This window comes from Emiliania huxleyi (assembly GCF_000372725.1).
Source record: "Emiliania huxleyi CCMP1516 unplaced genomic scaffold EMIHUscaffold_41, whole genome shotgun sequence".
Classification (NCBI taxonomy): Eukaryota; Haptophyta; order Isochrysidales; family Noelaerhabdaceae; genus Emiliania; species Emiliania huxleyi.
Window position 1 is genome coordinate 60,050 of NW_005198900.1, and position 15,000 is coordinate 75,049.

The 15,000-nt window shown below is 64.4% G+C and overlaps 6 protein-coding genes across 6 annotated transcripts in view; 4 read left to right on the forward strand and 2 right to left on the reverse strand.

Moving 5' to 3' along the window:
- Window positions 1-195, forward strand: part of EMIHUDRAFT_209971 (hypothetical protein) — a gene marked incomplete at both ends in the record, with an annotated part of 3,015 nt that extends 2,820 nt beyond the window's left edge. The window contains one exon of the mRNA XM_005769704.1: window positions 184-195. Within this exon, the coding sequence (XP_005769761.1) occupies window positions 184-195 (12 nt within the window). The remainder of the gene's footprint in view (window positions 1-183) is intronic.
- A 714-nt stretch (window positions 196-909) lies between these two features.
- Window positions 910-2,478, reverse strand: EMIHUDRAFT_102587 (hypothetical protein; the record flags this gene model as incomplete). The annotated part of the gene is made up of 2 exons (XM_005769705.1): window positions 910-1,641; window positions 1,966-2,478. The coding sequence occupies 2 exons, from the start codon at window positions 2,476-2,478 to the stop codon at window positions 910-912; spliced, it is 1,245 nt and encodes a 414-aa protein (XP_005769762.1).
- Window positions 2,479-2,915: 437 nt separating this feature from the next.
- EMIHUDRAFT_102588 (hypothetical protein) lies at window positions 2,916-4,283 on the forward strand (the record flags this gene model as incomplete). The annotated part of the gene is made up of 1 exon (XM_005769706.1): window positions 2,916-4,283. One exon carries the CDS (start codon window positions 2,916-2,918, stop codon window positions 4,281-4,283), a length of 1,368 nt encoding a protein of 455 aa, XP_005769763.1.
- A 325-nt stretch (window positions 4,284-4,608) lies between these two features.
- Window positions 4,609-5,819, reverse strand: EMIHUDRAFT_436367 (hypothetical protein). The gene is made up of 2 exons (XM_005769707.1): window positions 5,212-5,819; window positions 4,609-5,121 (listed from the first exon to the last, which is right to left on the reverse strand). The coding sequence occupies exon 1, from the start codon at window positions 5,760-5,762 to the stop codon at window positions 5,412-5,414; it is 351 nt and encodes a 116-aa protein (XP_005769764.1). The 5' UTR covers window positions 5,763-5,819; the 3' UTR covers window positions 4,609-5,121; window positions 5,212-5,411.
- A 3,217-nt stretch (window positions 5,820-9,036) lies between these two features.
- Window positions 9,037-10,268, forward strand: ERG3 (putative fatty acid hydrolase; the record flags this gene model as incomplete). The annotated part of the gene is made up of 3 exons (XM_005769708.1): window positions 9,037-9,549; window positions 9,683-9,928; window positions 10,026-10,268. 3 exons carry the CDS (start codon window positions 9,037-9,039, stop codon window positions 10,266-10,268), a joined length of 1,002 nt encoding a protein of 333 aa, XP_005769765.1.
- Window positions 10,269-13,901: 3,633 nt separating this feature from the next.
- EMIHUDRAFT_416037 (hypothetical protein) overlaps window positions 13,902-15,000 on the forward strand; it is a 5,805-nt gene continuing 4,706 nt past the window's right edge. Inside the window, exons 1-4 of the mRNA XM_005769709.1 lie at window positions 13,902-14,113; window positions 14,183-14,562; window positions 14,697-14,827; window positions 14,897-15,000. The exon at window positions 14,897-15,000 is cut by the window's right edge and continues 2 nt beyond it. Coding sequence (XP_005769766.1) covers window positions 13,906-14,113; window positions 14,183-14,562; window positions 14,697-14,827; window positions 14,897-15,000 — 823 coding nt within the window. The 5' untranslated portion in view covers window positions 13,902-13,905. The remainder of the gene's footprint in view (window positions 14,114-14,182; window positions 14,563-14,696; window positions 14,828-14,896) is intronic.

The following is a 15,000-nucleotide window of genomic DNA, read 5'->3' on the forward strand; positions in this document are numbered from 1 at the left end:
TCTCTCTCTCTCTCTCTCTCTCTCTCTGTCTGACAGGAGCCCAAGGCGAGATGCGCCCGAGGTGCACCCGAGATGACCCGAGAGTTCGGGCTGTAGGAGCTGATCCGGCTGGAGCTCGAGGCGGACGACGACGACGACGACGAGGACAGCGACCTCGACAGCGGCGAGGAGAGCGACGCCGAGGAGGAGCGCTAGCCCTGCGGCCAGCTCTGTCTCCGCACAGTCCGCTTGGGCGAGAGCGCAGAGCCAGCCGCGGAGCTTGCTTGGACCGCGAGAGCGAAGCGTCGGGGCCGTGGGCGTGTGTCTCGGGCGCGCAATGGCGGAGGCCGACCACGACAGAGCTGCTGAACCGCCGCGTGGTTCGGCTCGACACGCAGTCTTGAGGGGGCTGGGCATGGAGGAGAGGTGCGAGGGTGGCTCTTGCTATTGAATCTCGCCGGGGGGGGGGGGGGGGGATGGGAGGGGGGGGTGTCTGTTCGGTCTCTGTCTCGTCTCTGGTCCCCGTGCCGCAAGCACGGCGCCGCCAGCCATAAGGCGCGGATGTGGCACAGGGATGTCCAAGAGGTATTAAAAGCACCCTCGCTCGTTTCCCTCGAAAATTTCCGGTGCCACCCGTGAGCGTGAACCGCGCGTTTATTACATATTAGCCCGCCGGGTAAGTGGCCTCTCCCTCTGACGTCTCTGAGGACTGAGCTCTGTCCGCTGTCCGGGCGTGTCGAGGTGCCAGTGGCAGTCCGGTGCGAGCCAGTCCCCTGCCTAGTGTGTTGTGGCTTGTGCGACGGCCCGTACGGACCATTGGAGGAAACACGCCGCCACCCTATCGAGGGAAAGAATTCTACGAACACAAGCCCCTCTCACAGCAGACTGGCACGAACTAGCACCACAAAAGGCACAGCAGACAACGGCCCCTTATGGGCCGTCGAAGAGGCCGTCATACTCCTCCGGCCTCGCCCCCCCTTCCCAACCCTCCCCTGGCTCAGGCTCCTCATCCTCGCGGCGCGCAGTGCGCACCCCGCCCCGCGAAGACGAACCCTTCCGCCGGCGTGCCTCGCGGGACTGCCGCCCGCTGCCGCCGCCCTTCCCCCCCTCCGCTGCCCGCGCCGCCTTCTCCGCCGCCCGCGCGGCCGCCTTCGCCTCCTCCGCCGCTAACAGCGCCTCCCTCCGCGTGACCCCTATGGGCCCCTTGCGCATCCAGGAGAGGTCGCGCGAGCGACCTATCCAGGGGTTACTCGGATACGGCGCAACGTAGCCGCTGCGCAGCTCCGAGTAGTCGCCAACGCCCCCCCCCAAATAGCCCTCCAAGCAAGCATCGCAGACCCACTCGCCTAGCTGAGAGATCTCAGAACTCTCGCCGCGCCAGATCTCCTTCTCCGCCGCCTCCATCTCCTCTCTCGACCAGCCCCCCAGCTCCGACCAGCCCTCACGCAACGCCCGGCGCCACAGCCACGGCTCCACGCCAAACTCGTCGTAAAAGCGCCCAAAGCAATCCTGACACTCGAGGCCTGGGCCTCGAGCGTCCTCCGCGGAGACGGGGTTGTCCGTGCTCGCGCCCGCCCACTCCTCGAGCGTCGCCGCTACGAGCGCCCCGTAGACAGCGTCGACCGCCGCCTCCGCCAACGCCTCAGCAGCCGCCTCGCCCGCCTTAGAACCCGTGGCCTCATCTAACAGAATGAAAGGGTGGGGCGCGCCGGCAGCGTCCGAGACCGGCGTCTCGGGCGGGGTAATGCCGGCGGGCCCCCAATATGGGGCACGTCCAGGTCCATCAGCAGCGAGCGAGGGCGGGCCGCCCTCCTCCCCCTCCGCCGGCGCCGCGCCGCCGGTGGAAACCTCCTCCACGGGGTTGGGCCGCTCAGCAGCCAAACCCGCCGCGGTGTCGGGCACCTTCTCGAGCCCTCCCCCGCGACCCCTGGCGCCACGGCCGCGCCGCCCTCGGCGGCGCCGCGGCGCCTTCCGTCCGCCCTCGACCTCCTCCTCCCCCCCCGCGGCGTCGATCGTCCCATCGACGCTCTCCGGCAGCGCGGGCTCCAAGGGGTCCAAACTGGATCCCTCGGTCCCACCTCCGGACCCACCTTCAGCGGCCTGCGCGTCGCAGGCACCGCCGTCCGCCTCTTCGGGGCGCGCGCCGCCGCGGCCCTCGCCGCCAGCCGCTGCCCCGCCACCAGCCGCCTGATCGCCAGCCGCCACCCCAGCCGGGGTGTCGCCCAGCGACAAGCCGCTGAGGGATGCCAAGACCGCAGCTGCGTCCCCCCAGCCCCGCCGGCCGAGAAGAGCTTGGCGGAGCTTCTCCGCCTGGCGGTCGTGGATGTCGAGCGAGCCGATGCCCTTCTCAGCGACCTCGTCGAGGAGGTCGCCAGCATCGCCAATGCCCAGCTCCGCGAGCCGCCCCTCATACCTGCGGTAGAGGTTGTCGGCGACGCGCGCGCGCTTGAACAGAGCCGCGAGCGGCTCTCCCAGGTCGATGGCGGGCGAGGCCGCCATCGAAGGCCTGGTGCCCGGCCGCGTGGCCCCCGGGCTGCGGGTGGGTGCTCGCTGTGGCGGCCGCCGAGAGGGCAGAGAGCGGCGGCAGGCGAGGGAAAGAAAGAAAGAGAAAGAAAACAGACAACGCAAGGGAGGGATGGGAGAACGGCACGCCGCCACCACACAGGGATTTTAAGGAGAGGAGTGTGATGCGCTAGCCGTCGCCTACCCTAGGGATATTGATTGATTAAAGAAAGAAAGAAAGAAAACAGACAACCCAAGGGAGGGATGGGAGGACGGCACGCCGCCACCACACAGGGATTTTAAGGAGAGGTGTGTGGTGCGTTATCCGTCGCCCACCCTAGGGAGTATTGATTGATTGACTTTTGTGCAACCATCCTTAAAATTCTTTTTGCAGCCCCCGTGGAACGCCGCTCCTCCGCCCACATCTGGTGGTGATGTCCATCCCACATCTGGTGGTGATGTCCATCCCACATCATCTCAATCCAGTGGTCACGTGTGGCGCCGAGCCAGACAAGCACGCGGACATCTTCGTCCATTCCATCGACAATCAGCGCCCTGGCTTTGCAGCCGCGAGCGGGCGCCTGTGGCACACCAGCTCGTGGCTCAACGAAACGTGCGCCGGCGTGCAGCGCATCCAGGAGCTACAGGCCAAGCAACCGACGAAGCCGCGCGGCGCCGTTACCATTCTCGCCTTCCAGGCGACCTGTGGCGAAGACTGCACGCGCGGCAACAAGCATGACCAGTCGTGGAACATCGCAAACATGGCGGCCGCGCTGGACGAACACTTCTTCAGCCACCACGGTGCATACCCGCTCGTGGTGCATCATGAGGACCTGACAGACGCGCAGCAGCAACGGATTAGCGACCAGGTCAGATCCTCTGCCGTGGTCTGGCAGCGCGTCAACTTCAGTGTCGACGCCGCCCTCCCCAAATACTATGATTATGCGGCGGTGTTCCGGGACGTGAACCTCAGCCATCGTGGCGGCAATCTATCGTCACCGTCAATGCGCGGCACGTTCCACGGCTTTGGCTACCGGACCATGTGCCGCTTCTATGCCGCCCTCGTGATGTTTTCGCCACTACTGCTCCAAGTCGACTGGTACTTGCGTGTGGACGGAGGTGACTCCCGGATCACCAGCGCTTGGCCAAAAGACGTGTTTGCCCACCTGCAGGCGAGGCACTACGCGTATGCTTATGAGACGATTTCCAAAGCCGCGTCCAGCTCACGGCTGGACGGAGCTCTGCGCAGCTTCAACCAGGCGAATCCCCACCTGAAAGTGGATGCAGCGTTGCGTCTGCCTTTTGTCAACTCGCGCGGGGAGTACAATGGCAGGTATTACTACAACAACCTTGAGGTGGTGCGCCTGCACGTCTTCCGCACCCGCCTCCACTGGAGGTTGTTCATGGCGGTGGAGCACTCGGGCGCCTTCATGCACGGCCCAACATACAAGCAGAACCTGGGCGATGCGGATTATCGCTCGATGGCATTGCCATATCTGCTCAACGCTAGCCAAGTGTTCCAGATGCCGGCAAGAATGATTCCTTACAGCCACCCAGTGCCCTGGGATCTGCCATACCGGCATGCTTCCCACTGTGTTCCGGAGCTTGGGTCGACCGTGTGCACGCAGAAGAGCAGCAAAAGCCCCTTGCAGCCGCCACGGCAGCGCAGTCCACATTCGATCAAGCAGGAGCATAGGTTACCTGGCTTCGCGGCTGCACACCAGATCAAGCGACAGCACGCACCCGCAACAGCACGCACCCGCATCCGATCAAGCAGAAGCACGCGACTTACACGCGACTAACCCTGTCAGGACCGACCGGTGCCGGTAACGGCGTACGCCGGGGCGTGCACAGGCGTTCCAGAGAGAGGCCTAATAAGAGAGGCCTAGATTGACCCTCTTGCCTCTATGCTACACCCGCAGTGCGGTGCAGGTGGACGGATCGTTACCGGGCACATTGGGCTCCTACCCCCAAGTCTTGTTTGAGAGAGAGTAGCTTATAAGTAGGCGTAGGGATTGTTCATATACGACTCGCCACACTGAGCGTGCGAAAATCCCCCCACTCCTTGGAGTGAGGGAACCCCCCCCTTCTACACACACAAAAAAAGGGCGGAGGAGTACAACCCGCTACAAGTTCTAAAAACTGCCGTACACAGGTCGGCCCCAAACCACATTCCCTTTCATACGTGATCCGATAGAACCCTCATCGACTGAAAGGGGCCGCAAACACCGGAAGCGACACACGATTGTTCAATTGTCGTCCAAACGCGCGCTTGCCGCTCCACACACGCTCAACAGCAAGACGCACGCTCACACCTGGTTGGCGGTGCCGCAGTACGGGCAGACGGCCCGCTTGGCCCCGCGCGGTACGTCGAAGATGTCGCGGCAGGCGTAGCATCGCAGCTTGCCTGCTCACGGCGCGGGCGCGCGGGCGGTGTGAAGAGAAAAGCCCGCTCGCACGCTCCGAGCAACCCTCTCTGGGCTAACAACATCGGCTCATCTCGGCTAAGCTCGGCTCTTCTCGGCTCGTCGGCCCGTGTCGACCAATCCGACTTGGTGGTTACTCTCGCTCGTCTCGGCGAATCTCGGCGAAGCTCGCGGCTCGCCGGCGACTGCTCCTCTGTCGTCGATCCCGAGAGCGCTGCAGCGAGGAGCAGAGGGGCAGGAACCAGGCTTCTCAGCCATCGTCGGGTGGGAGGGTGGAGGAGAGGAAGGGCCTGACTGCTCTCACCTCCTGACGCTGGTCAGCAGCGGCCTCGCCAGCTGCAGCAGTGCCAGCGCACAGCCCGCCACGCCCAGCGCCAGGCAAGCCGTCGCCGCGGCGGTCGCACCGTGCCGCATCCGCAGCGCCGACGCCACCGCCAGCGAGAACCACATCCCTAGGTTGACCGCCTAGGTGGGAGCCGCGCTATTCGAGGCACCTTCTTCTGTTCAAGGTCTGTGTGAAGGCGCAGGCGTGAGCGGATCGTGCACCATGGTGTGAGCTCGGGCGGGGCTTATGATTGCCGTGAGGCTTCCCGGCGGCGGCAGCGCAATCGGTCGAGTTGCTGCCCTCCGCGCTCCACCCTCCTCAGCCGCCCGAGAGCGCGCCGCGGGCTCAGCGCGTGCGCGCTCCTGCGCTGCCGCCGCATCCGCCTGCGCCTGCTCGAGCTGTTGCCGGAGCCGGCCGATCTCGCCGTCGGCGTTTGGGAAGGCAGGAACGGGGTCCGGGTACCACTTGCCGGCGATCAGGGACGCCTGCCGAGGCGCGAAGAGCGGGGAGAGGACGGCGCTGGCGAGCATCACGGGCAGTCACCGGGTATGCCCGTTCGCGGTATGAAGGGTGGAGGGGCCCGTCCGCAGAGCTAGGGGCGCACGCCCCAAGAAAGAAAGATACGCTGCTCTCGAGGTTCTCGAGGTGGATATCCTTTGGCCGCGTTGGGTAGCGAGGATTGGTGTAACCCGAGCCACGGAGGCGTGTTTTCTGGCGGCCGACCGTCAGTACGCGTTTGTTTCATTATAACATCGAAGGCTAAGCTCAGAAAGAAAGACTGTCGGCGGGCACGTCGCGCCGCATGGTGGCCGCGCTGCGCCGCTCGCCGCTGGCGCGCGGTTGATCGCGGCGCCGACTCCGCGGCGGCGCCATCTCACGCAGCGGGGCGCGTCGCGTCGTCGGCGCCAAAACAGACGCAAAAGCATCAACCTTCTTCTTCTCCTTCTCTTCTCGTCTCGTCTCGTCTTGTCGCAGGCGCACACGCGCGCGACGTGCGCACGTGTCGCCGCGTTCGCTCCGCGAAGGACGATTCGAACCGGGAGCCAGTCGGCGCAGCGGCGGCGCGCCGCGGCAAAACGCACGACGCTCACCTCATGGAGATACTGCTGCTTTGGCACCTCCTCATATAATGCTGATTTTTTGCTGAGCGGGGCGGAGGCACGCGGGCGGCGGAGGCGGCGGCGGACGACGTCTACTACCTGGCCGTCCCCTGTGGTAGCTTAGCGATCAGGGAGGATCTACCTGTTCGGCCTCGAGGAAGCTGCTGGGGGAGAGGGGGGGAGAGAGGAGAGGAGGAGAGGGGAGAGGATGAGAAGAGGAGAGGAGAGGAGAGGAGAGAGGAGGAGAGAGGAGAGAGGAGGAGGGGGAGAGGAGAGAAGAGAGGGGGGGGGGTGAGGGAGGGAGGGAGGGAGAGAGGGAGGAGAGAGAGAGGAGAGCCTTTGAGCCTTGGCACCAGCCAGGCAGTTGATTTGGCCCTGGCACCAGCCTTGGCAGTTGAGTTGGCCTTGGCACCAGCCTTGGCGGGCGGGCACGCGGGATATGCACAGGCGCCAAGGGGCGCAGCGCCGACAATCACGGCGGTGATTGCGGCGCAGGTGGGGGGACGGGAAGTCCGTCGGCGTTGCCGGGGGCCCAAGGAAGCGCGAGGGAAAAATTCCGCCGCTGAGGGCGCTCGTGCGGCAATAGCCGGGTGGAGGGGGGAGCGTGCCGGACGGGGCGTCGTCGCGCCGTCCGACGGTCTGCTGCCCCGCGCAGCAACCGTCGGGCGACGACCCGGGGGCCAAAAACCCGGCGACGGCGGCGCTCTGGATGGGGCGTGACCTCCTGCCTCCAACCTCCTTCCTTTTTGAGCAGGTGTGACGCCGCGCGAGCGACGCTCCGAGATCGCCCGAGATAGCGCGGCGCGGCCCCGAGATCGCCTGAGATAGCGCGAGATCGCCCGAGATCGCGCGGCGCGGCCCCGAGATCGCCCGAGATAGCGCGAGATCGCCCGAGATCGCGCGGCGCGGCCCGGGGCGGGGTGGATGGGTTGGGAGCGAGGGGGCGGAAGTGTTCAGTGCGGTAGATTGGCGAGCTCGAGGCGCGTGAGCCGGACCTGTGAGCCGGACCACCCCCTCTTGTTATCTGCGTTGTTGAGCCAGGACTCAACATACTCGGGCTTGCAATCCCAAACTGTCACTCCCCTTTCTCCCGGCCGGGGTGGGGCGCGCGCGCGGGGGCGGCGGGTGTGCGCGGGTGTGAGGGATGTCTGTGAGCCCGAGAGCGATATGCCATGTCCGCCTTTTTGTTTTCATACGGCTCTAACATCGAGAAGGCTAAGCTCAGAAAAATCCCGACAAGTATTTTCATAACAACGGGAGAAAAAGAATTTTACAACAAAACTCCGTCGCACAACACTGGGCACGGTTCCGTCCTCCCATCCCTCCCTTGGGTTGTCTGTTTTCTTTCTTTCTTTCTTTACACTGGGCACGGGACTGGCGCGCACTGGCGAAAAAGAACCATCTCCTCGTCTCTTTCCCACCTAGGCGGGGCGGGGGCCGGGGGGGCGGCGGGCGCGGGTGCCGGGTACGGTGTGCGGTGCGTGCAATCGTGTGTTTGGCGTCATGTTGTGTGTGCCTTCGCTTGTACTCCCTTAATGTGGGTAAACCATAGTAGCGTGCACGCTACTATGAACAGAGAAGCCCATAAAAGTCGCCGCTGCAGTCCACGACGAGCCAGCCTGCTGCCGGCTCGCACGGCAGCCTCTTCCTCTCGACCAGCCTCGACTTCCGTACAGTCAACATTTTGTCGCTGCGTGCTCGTGGCGAGCTGTGGCGGCGGTCGAAGTTGGCCCAGATTCGTCGACGAGCGCCGGACGATAGTAGTGTCTCTGTTCGCCCTGTGCATGTCAGGCCAGGCTGCAGCAGGGCACTACCACCGTGCTGCCCTGTTGCAGCCTGACTTTGCCCACTGTGCACAGCCGCCAGAGCACCACCACCGCCCGGCATCGTGTCACGGCGAGCTCCTTCTGCGCCCGCTCGCGAGGCTCTCGCGCTAGCACACTTTGGACATCTTCTGCTCGCGTTCGGCGAGCTCTTCTCCGCACTCCTGCCACGGCGCCGTCACCAGACACCTTCTGGCCGGCCTGAGCCGCGCGGGGTCGCCGGCGGGGGCAACGCGTCGACCTCTCTCTCTGGTGCACCACGGGCCGCGACGGCCTGCGAGCAGCTGGCGCGAGGAGGCAGTGTGCCGGCACAGTCGAGCCGGAGCATCGGGTTCTTGATGCTTGTGGGGTCAAGTTTGACCTTATTTGGTATAATATGCAACAATAATGCTATGCTATCTCCCGGCTTTTTGAGATATGATCCCTCAAAGTCGAATTATGGTTTACTGGTGACCATAGTAGTGTCTGGCGTGTTTGCGTTTCTTCAAACGAATCCTTTAAAGTCTCGACAATCACCAAGCTGCTTATGTGGCACCGCAGAGGCTCCCTTGGGGATGCCTGAGGCCACCCCAACCACTCACCAAGCCTTACGTGGACGAATTCAAACCTACTTTTATGGTTTACCCACACTAAGCGAGTAACAACGAGGTCTAGCTCAAAAAGAAAGAATTCTGGCTGCAACGTGGACACGCCCATAGCTTGGGACACTACTAGGTCACGCATGGCATCACAGAATTTTTATCTCTGGACCCCCCCCCCCCCTAACAACCCCTTTACCACCCCTAGGGGCCGAAAAGAAACCCGGCGGCTTCAGCACAGGTCGATCCCCAAGGTCACAAAGCCCACCTCCGCCGCTGCCACACCACCCATTTGCCGTCACGATGGCGTCGATCGAGTACGCAAAGAGCATGTTGGCCGTCTGGCTCGCAGGATTTGCCTTCAACCTCTGCTGGGTCTACAGGACCTCTCCGCAGGCCGACCGCTGGCGGCGGTGCCGCTTCATCTGTCGGCTGTGGCCGCAACAGACGGTGGTCGTCCTCGCCCGCTTCGCCGTGATGCGTCTCGTCAAGCTCTCGCAAGGCGTCGGCCTCGACCGGCCAGCGGTCTATTGGCCGTTCATCCTTCCGATAGGCCTCTTCGAGGCGTGGTCCGTGCAGGCGATGGCGGACGAGTACGAGGGCCGGCCGCTCAAGCCGCTTTGCCTGCGAGCGGTGCGGACGCAGCTGAAGGTCTCGTTCCTGGAGGCGGTGGGGCTCACGGTGGGGTACATGATCTGGCCGTGGGTAAAAATCGATGACCCCACCGTCGAGTCGTGGCTGCATGCGCCGTGGCGCACCTTTGTTTTTGACATTGGGCTGGACGTTGGCTTCTACACCTTCCACCGCTCCTGCCACGTCAACCGCACGCTCTACCGGTGGCTGCACGCGCCGCACCACGCCGACACCGGCAAGGCGCACGGCCGGCGGCTGCTGCACCTCGACTACATCTCGGCCACATCTCGACTATCTCTTGGAGCGCTCTTGATAGGAGCACGGCCACCTGGTGGCGCACGAGACGTACGAGCTGAGCTTTTTGGAGACGGCCTCCATCCTTGGCTCGTACCTGATCGGCTTCGAGCTCATCGGCCGCGTCTACAACTACACCCTTTTCGACATCGCGCTCCTCGTCTCGTGGGCCCACCTCGTCGAGCTGCTCGGCCACACTCAAATGTCGTGGACAGTGAACGGCCACCCGCTCCGCATCATCCCGGAGCTGCTCAACCTCGACCTCAAGGTAGCGCGCACGAGATGACACGAGACGGGCCGAGACCGCCTGGCCACCGCACACGGGCCAGCTGCGAGCCTCTTCACGCCCTTTGTGCCGAGAGCAGGTGCCCGACCACACCATGCACCACACGAAGCCCCTCTCCAACTTCTCGAAGCGGCTCACGCTGCTCGACCGCCTCTTCGGCACCTATGAGCCGCCCGGCGACCTCTACGGCACTGTCTGCAAGGATGGCAAGGGCGGCGGCGAGAGCAAGCCGCGACGGAGCCACGAAGCGTACCCCGTCTCGGAGGGCGGCACGCCCCAGCGCCGCAGGGCGGACAGGGCGGGCGCGCCGCTCGAGGCGTGAGAGGTGGGCGCGGGCGGAGAAGGGGCGGCGACGGCAGCGATTCGCGGGCGTACGCGTATATGCCAACGCGGCAAGTGCTGTAGGAATGTGCGACTCAGTCCTCCGTGCGCCGTGCGTGGGGCTGAGTCGTGAGGGGGGAGGGAGAGAGTTGTTCTCTGTTTTGTTGATGCGGGGGCGAGTGAACTCTGTGTTTTGGGTGTTACGGGAATTGTGTGCAATGTCCACTCTGAGAGAGAGATGTTCTCTTTCTGAGGGAGTTTTGTTGTAAAATTCTCTTTCTTCCACTCTGTGTGCACTGTGTGGGTTTTCAGTGTAATGTGGCTATCTTTACGTTCGGAATTCTATTCACTACTCACACGAGCTGTGAAATACGCACTTACTTTCGGTAATTTCACGCTGATTGCAAAAGCAAACCTCCTTTGATTATAGGAAAATTCATGTTTGCGAGCCTGATTCGAAAGGAGTAGTTGAGCGGAGGACCGAGAGCGCCTCGCTGCCGCCATGTGCCCGAGTTCCTCCGTACTGCTGCTCCTCCTGACACCCACCGCGGCGGCTGTCCACACGTCGCGCATCTCTCCGCTCTGCCGTCGGCTTCACGGTTGGGATGGACATTCCGAGTGGCATGGCGTGCCGAGCCGTCGCCCAGTGGCAATGCCGCCTCCCGAGGCAGTGCGCCACCCCGACGCCAGGCCTGCACACGCTCCGGCGCGGATCGCGCCTCGTGCCGCCGCTCGCGCCAGTCCGCGCATGAGGATGCTCCTGGCCACGCCCACGATGACGCTGGCCATCGCTGGTGCGTTGCGGCGGCTGCTGCCCACGGTGGCCTTGAGCTTGTTCACTCTGATCTCCCTCTTCGTGTATGAGCTCTCGCGATCCGCGAGGCCGACGGCAGCATCCAACGTGCTACCAGCACGATAAAATTTCGCTTCCGTGTGTGAAATGACGCGTCTGCACCCGAGCGGCCGCAAACGGGGTCTGACGCGTGGTGTCGCGTGCTGGTGATGCTAGTGTGTGTGTGTGCCCACACATGGTTCCCGTCCCCTCGTCGTATTTTTTGTTAGCCAAGGAGTTCGCTGGATGCTCTCCCGGTCACAAAGGCGCACACACGTTTGCCTCGGACTCTCGCCTTCTGTCGTCTCGGTGGCTCCCTGTCTCGGACTGGTTCTCTTTCCCTCGTGTGTGGTGTGCGCGACATGCACATGCACATGTGTGGAGCGGGAAGGCCTGCTCACGGGGAGGCGAGCCGACAGGACACACACACTCACACACACGTACCATGGACCAGACACGGACGGGCTCTCGAGGGGGGCGGGGTTGTCAGGGTCGGACGGTTTTGCTCGTCCTCGAGTTCGCTCATTGCTGCTCCGCTGACCCGTCTCCCTCGCTCGCGGGGCCTCGCACACAGGTTTGAAAAAACAAAAAAAGCGCATTGTGGGGGTCTGCCAGCGTGGACGGCGCATAATAAGTAAGGGGGCGACGCACGAACCCCGAGGCACAGCGCGCGCCCCGGCCCGCCAGAGCGTAAATTCTTTTTCGCACAACACTGTGCCTGTGTTAGTGCCAGTGCGCGCCAGTCCCGTGCCCAGTGTTGTGCGAGGGAGTCTTCTGGTAAGATTCTTTTTCGGCCAGTTGTTGTGCGAGGGAGTTGGGTTGTAAAATTCTTTTTCGGCCCTCCGCTGTCGGTCGCCACGCCACGCCGCCGCCAGTCGTTCGCACCTCTATTCAGACCATGTCTTCTCCCTCCTCGTCACCCTCCTCGCGGCTGAACCTCTTCTTCAAGGCGGTCCCGCACGACCTTCTTGATCTGGAGGGCGCGGGCACTCTCTTCGTCGCCGGGCCGACTGGCGCTGACCATCTGGTCTTGCTCTGCGCTGGGTTCCCGGACGACCACTCCTCGCTTGCGCCGCTCGCACGGCTTAGCAACCACGGACTGGCGCGCACTGGCACTATAAGGCGCGTTGGACGGGGTGCGCATCGCGTCCGCCCAGGCGGCGAGGACGCTGTCGTGGCTCGTGGGGCCGCCGGGCCGGTGGTTGGTTGCTTGGTTGGTTGGTGGGTGGGCCTGTGTTGTAATTGTCGCCGAAGAAATCGATCGACTGGCATGCCCCGTCGACGCAAAAAAGAGGCACATTTTCACGCGCCGCCTTTAGAATTTTACAACTCGGCGCCCACCGGACTTTCAAGTCACAAGTGAATCCCTCGGCGCGGCCTCTCGAGTGCCCACCTTGCGCGATTTCCGCGAGGCCTGCACGCCACCGCGCAGCCGCTGAGCAGCCACTGATTTTCACTGTGACGTGCCTGAAGCCGAGCCCGCCAGTCGCTCACTCAGCGCGCTTCCACGCAGGTTCGCCAGCGGCGAGGCGAGGATGACCCACCTCAAGCCGGCTGTTGGCTCCCTCTTCGGCTTCATCGCCGTCCTGGGTGGCGGCGTGAATGCGCTTCCGGTGAGAGCGCTTCCTTGCTCGACACGAACGTTCTCCTCACATCCCCGTCACAGCTGCACCCTAGCCGACCCTGTAGCCGACCTGGTCACTTCCGTGCGTGCGCAGACGCCGACCCCGACAGAGCGCGGGCCGCTGTTTGCTCCGATCAACCCGGTCGTCCCCGACCCGCCTAACGTGGTCGAGGACCCCAACTGGCTCATCGCCACCTCCGGCTTCTGCTCCAACCTCGACGTCGTCATGAACAACGAGCGTGACGTCGCGAACGACGATGTGCCTGGCAACATCGTCGAGCACTTTGTCGCGGACATCTCCTTCAACTACTACCCGCAGACGTCGGTCAAGTTCACCGACTTTCCGCACCACAAGGCGAACACCATCGAGGGCGACCAGGACGAGGCGGACGCGCTCGTGTCGCCCGCGTGGGACCACAGGAACATCGCGCTGCTCGAGCCGACGTCCACGTGCAGCGCCGACGAGCAGAACGAGCAGTCGTGGGGCATCTCCGTCTTCAAGGTGGAGGAGCACCTCTCCTGCACCGACGACGAGACAGCATGGGAGGGCCACCCGTGCGTGCACTTCTCCGGCTTCGTCTCGGCGGAGACGTCCAACTTTGTCAATGCCAATCAGGCACGATTCGTGTGCCAGCTTTTTGTCGACTCAGCCCAGCAGCGGTGCACCTTCTCGGGCGACAACCCGGGCTGCTTCCCGAAGACGATGGACTGCGACGGAGGCTGCACGCATACGCTGGGTGGCCTCATCAGCGAGGCGCTCATGCCAAAGAATGACGGCGGGCGCTGGGACAATGACGACTACGCCCAGCCGCACCCCGCCATCCACCCCAGCCCCAGCCCCAACCCCAATCCGAGCCCCAAATCGAGCCCCAAATCGAAGCCGCTGCGCCGGGAAGCAACGCGCCATCAGGCCTCTCAGCCTGTGAAGTGCGTCAGCATGAATCCGACCGCGGTGAGCGCTGAGTGGTGTTCCGACAATTGCAACTCGGCGCCGCCGAGGACTCCATCTACCACGTCGTCGGGCATCGCCAGTGCCTCGCAAGCCACGCCCGTCCCTCGGTGGCTGATGGTGTCATAGGCGGAGGTGGCGTCCATGTACAGCTGTAGTAGTACCGCTCCCGTCTCCCTCGCGTGCCACTGCGCAGCGGCTACCAGGCTGAGGTCGATTATTTTTTCTACGACATGGCGGCCGGGAGCCGATTTCGCGCTGCGGCGGCCTGGTCCTCGTCGTTGCAGTCGTCACGTCGTGCCTTCTCGGCGCGAACGCCCTCTCGCCGACGGCTCGAGTTTGCCGCGAGCCTGCGCGACTTCACGCCGCACGAGGGTACTGCGGACGTCGGCGAGACAAACCTGCCGCCCTACCTCACCTCGGCGCAGCTCGACGGAGCAGGCGCCGCCTCGACGCCGCCACTGCACCGCGAGTAGCCGCCCACGTGGCACCCTCCCGCCTCTGCGCCAGGCCGCGGCGTCTACATGGAGACGTACGGCTGCCAGATGAACGTGGCGGATACCGAGGTCGTGCGGTCCGTGCTGCAGGGCGCGGGCTACTCGCACGCGGCGTCGCTCTCCGGCGCGGACGTGGTGCTGCTCAACACGTGCGCGATCCGCGAGAACGCCGAGGCCAAGATCTGGGCGCGGCTGCGCGCCATACGCGCCGAGCGGCGGAAGGAGGCGGCGGGCTGGCGTGCGCGCGGCGGGTTGCGGCCAACGCGGCCTGTCGTCGGGCTGCTTGGCTGCATGGGCGAGCGGCTCAAGGGGAGGCTGCTGGAGGAGGACCAGCTGGTGGACGTCGTCTGCGGGCCGGATGCCTACCGCGCACTGCCTCGGCTGCTCGCGCAGGCGCGCGGCGGCCTGCCGTTTGCAAGCCTAGTTTGGGAAGCCAGATGTCGCAAGACTGGTGATCGTGCCAACGCATGGGAAGCACCTCTTCACGGCTGGAGCGGCGGCTCTTCACACCTGGAGGTGTGAACAAGGCGCGCGGCGGGCAGCCGGCCCTCGACGTCGCTCTCTCGCTTGACGAGACGTACGCTGACGTGGCGCCGGTGCGCGAGGGCAGCGACGGCATCTCCGCCTTCGTCTCGATCATGCGCGGCTGCAACAACATGTCTCGTTTGCTCGGACAGAGGCGCGAGAGCTGTGAACGGCGCCGCTTCACACCTCGAGCGGTGAACAGGTGCTCGTACTGCATCGTGCCACACACGCGAGGCCGCGAGCGCTCCCGCCCCTCCTCCTCAATTTGTGCCGAGGTGGCGCAGCTGGCGGCGCAGGGCTACCGCG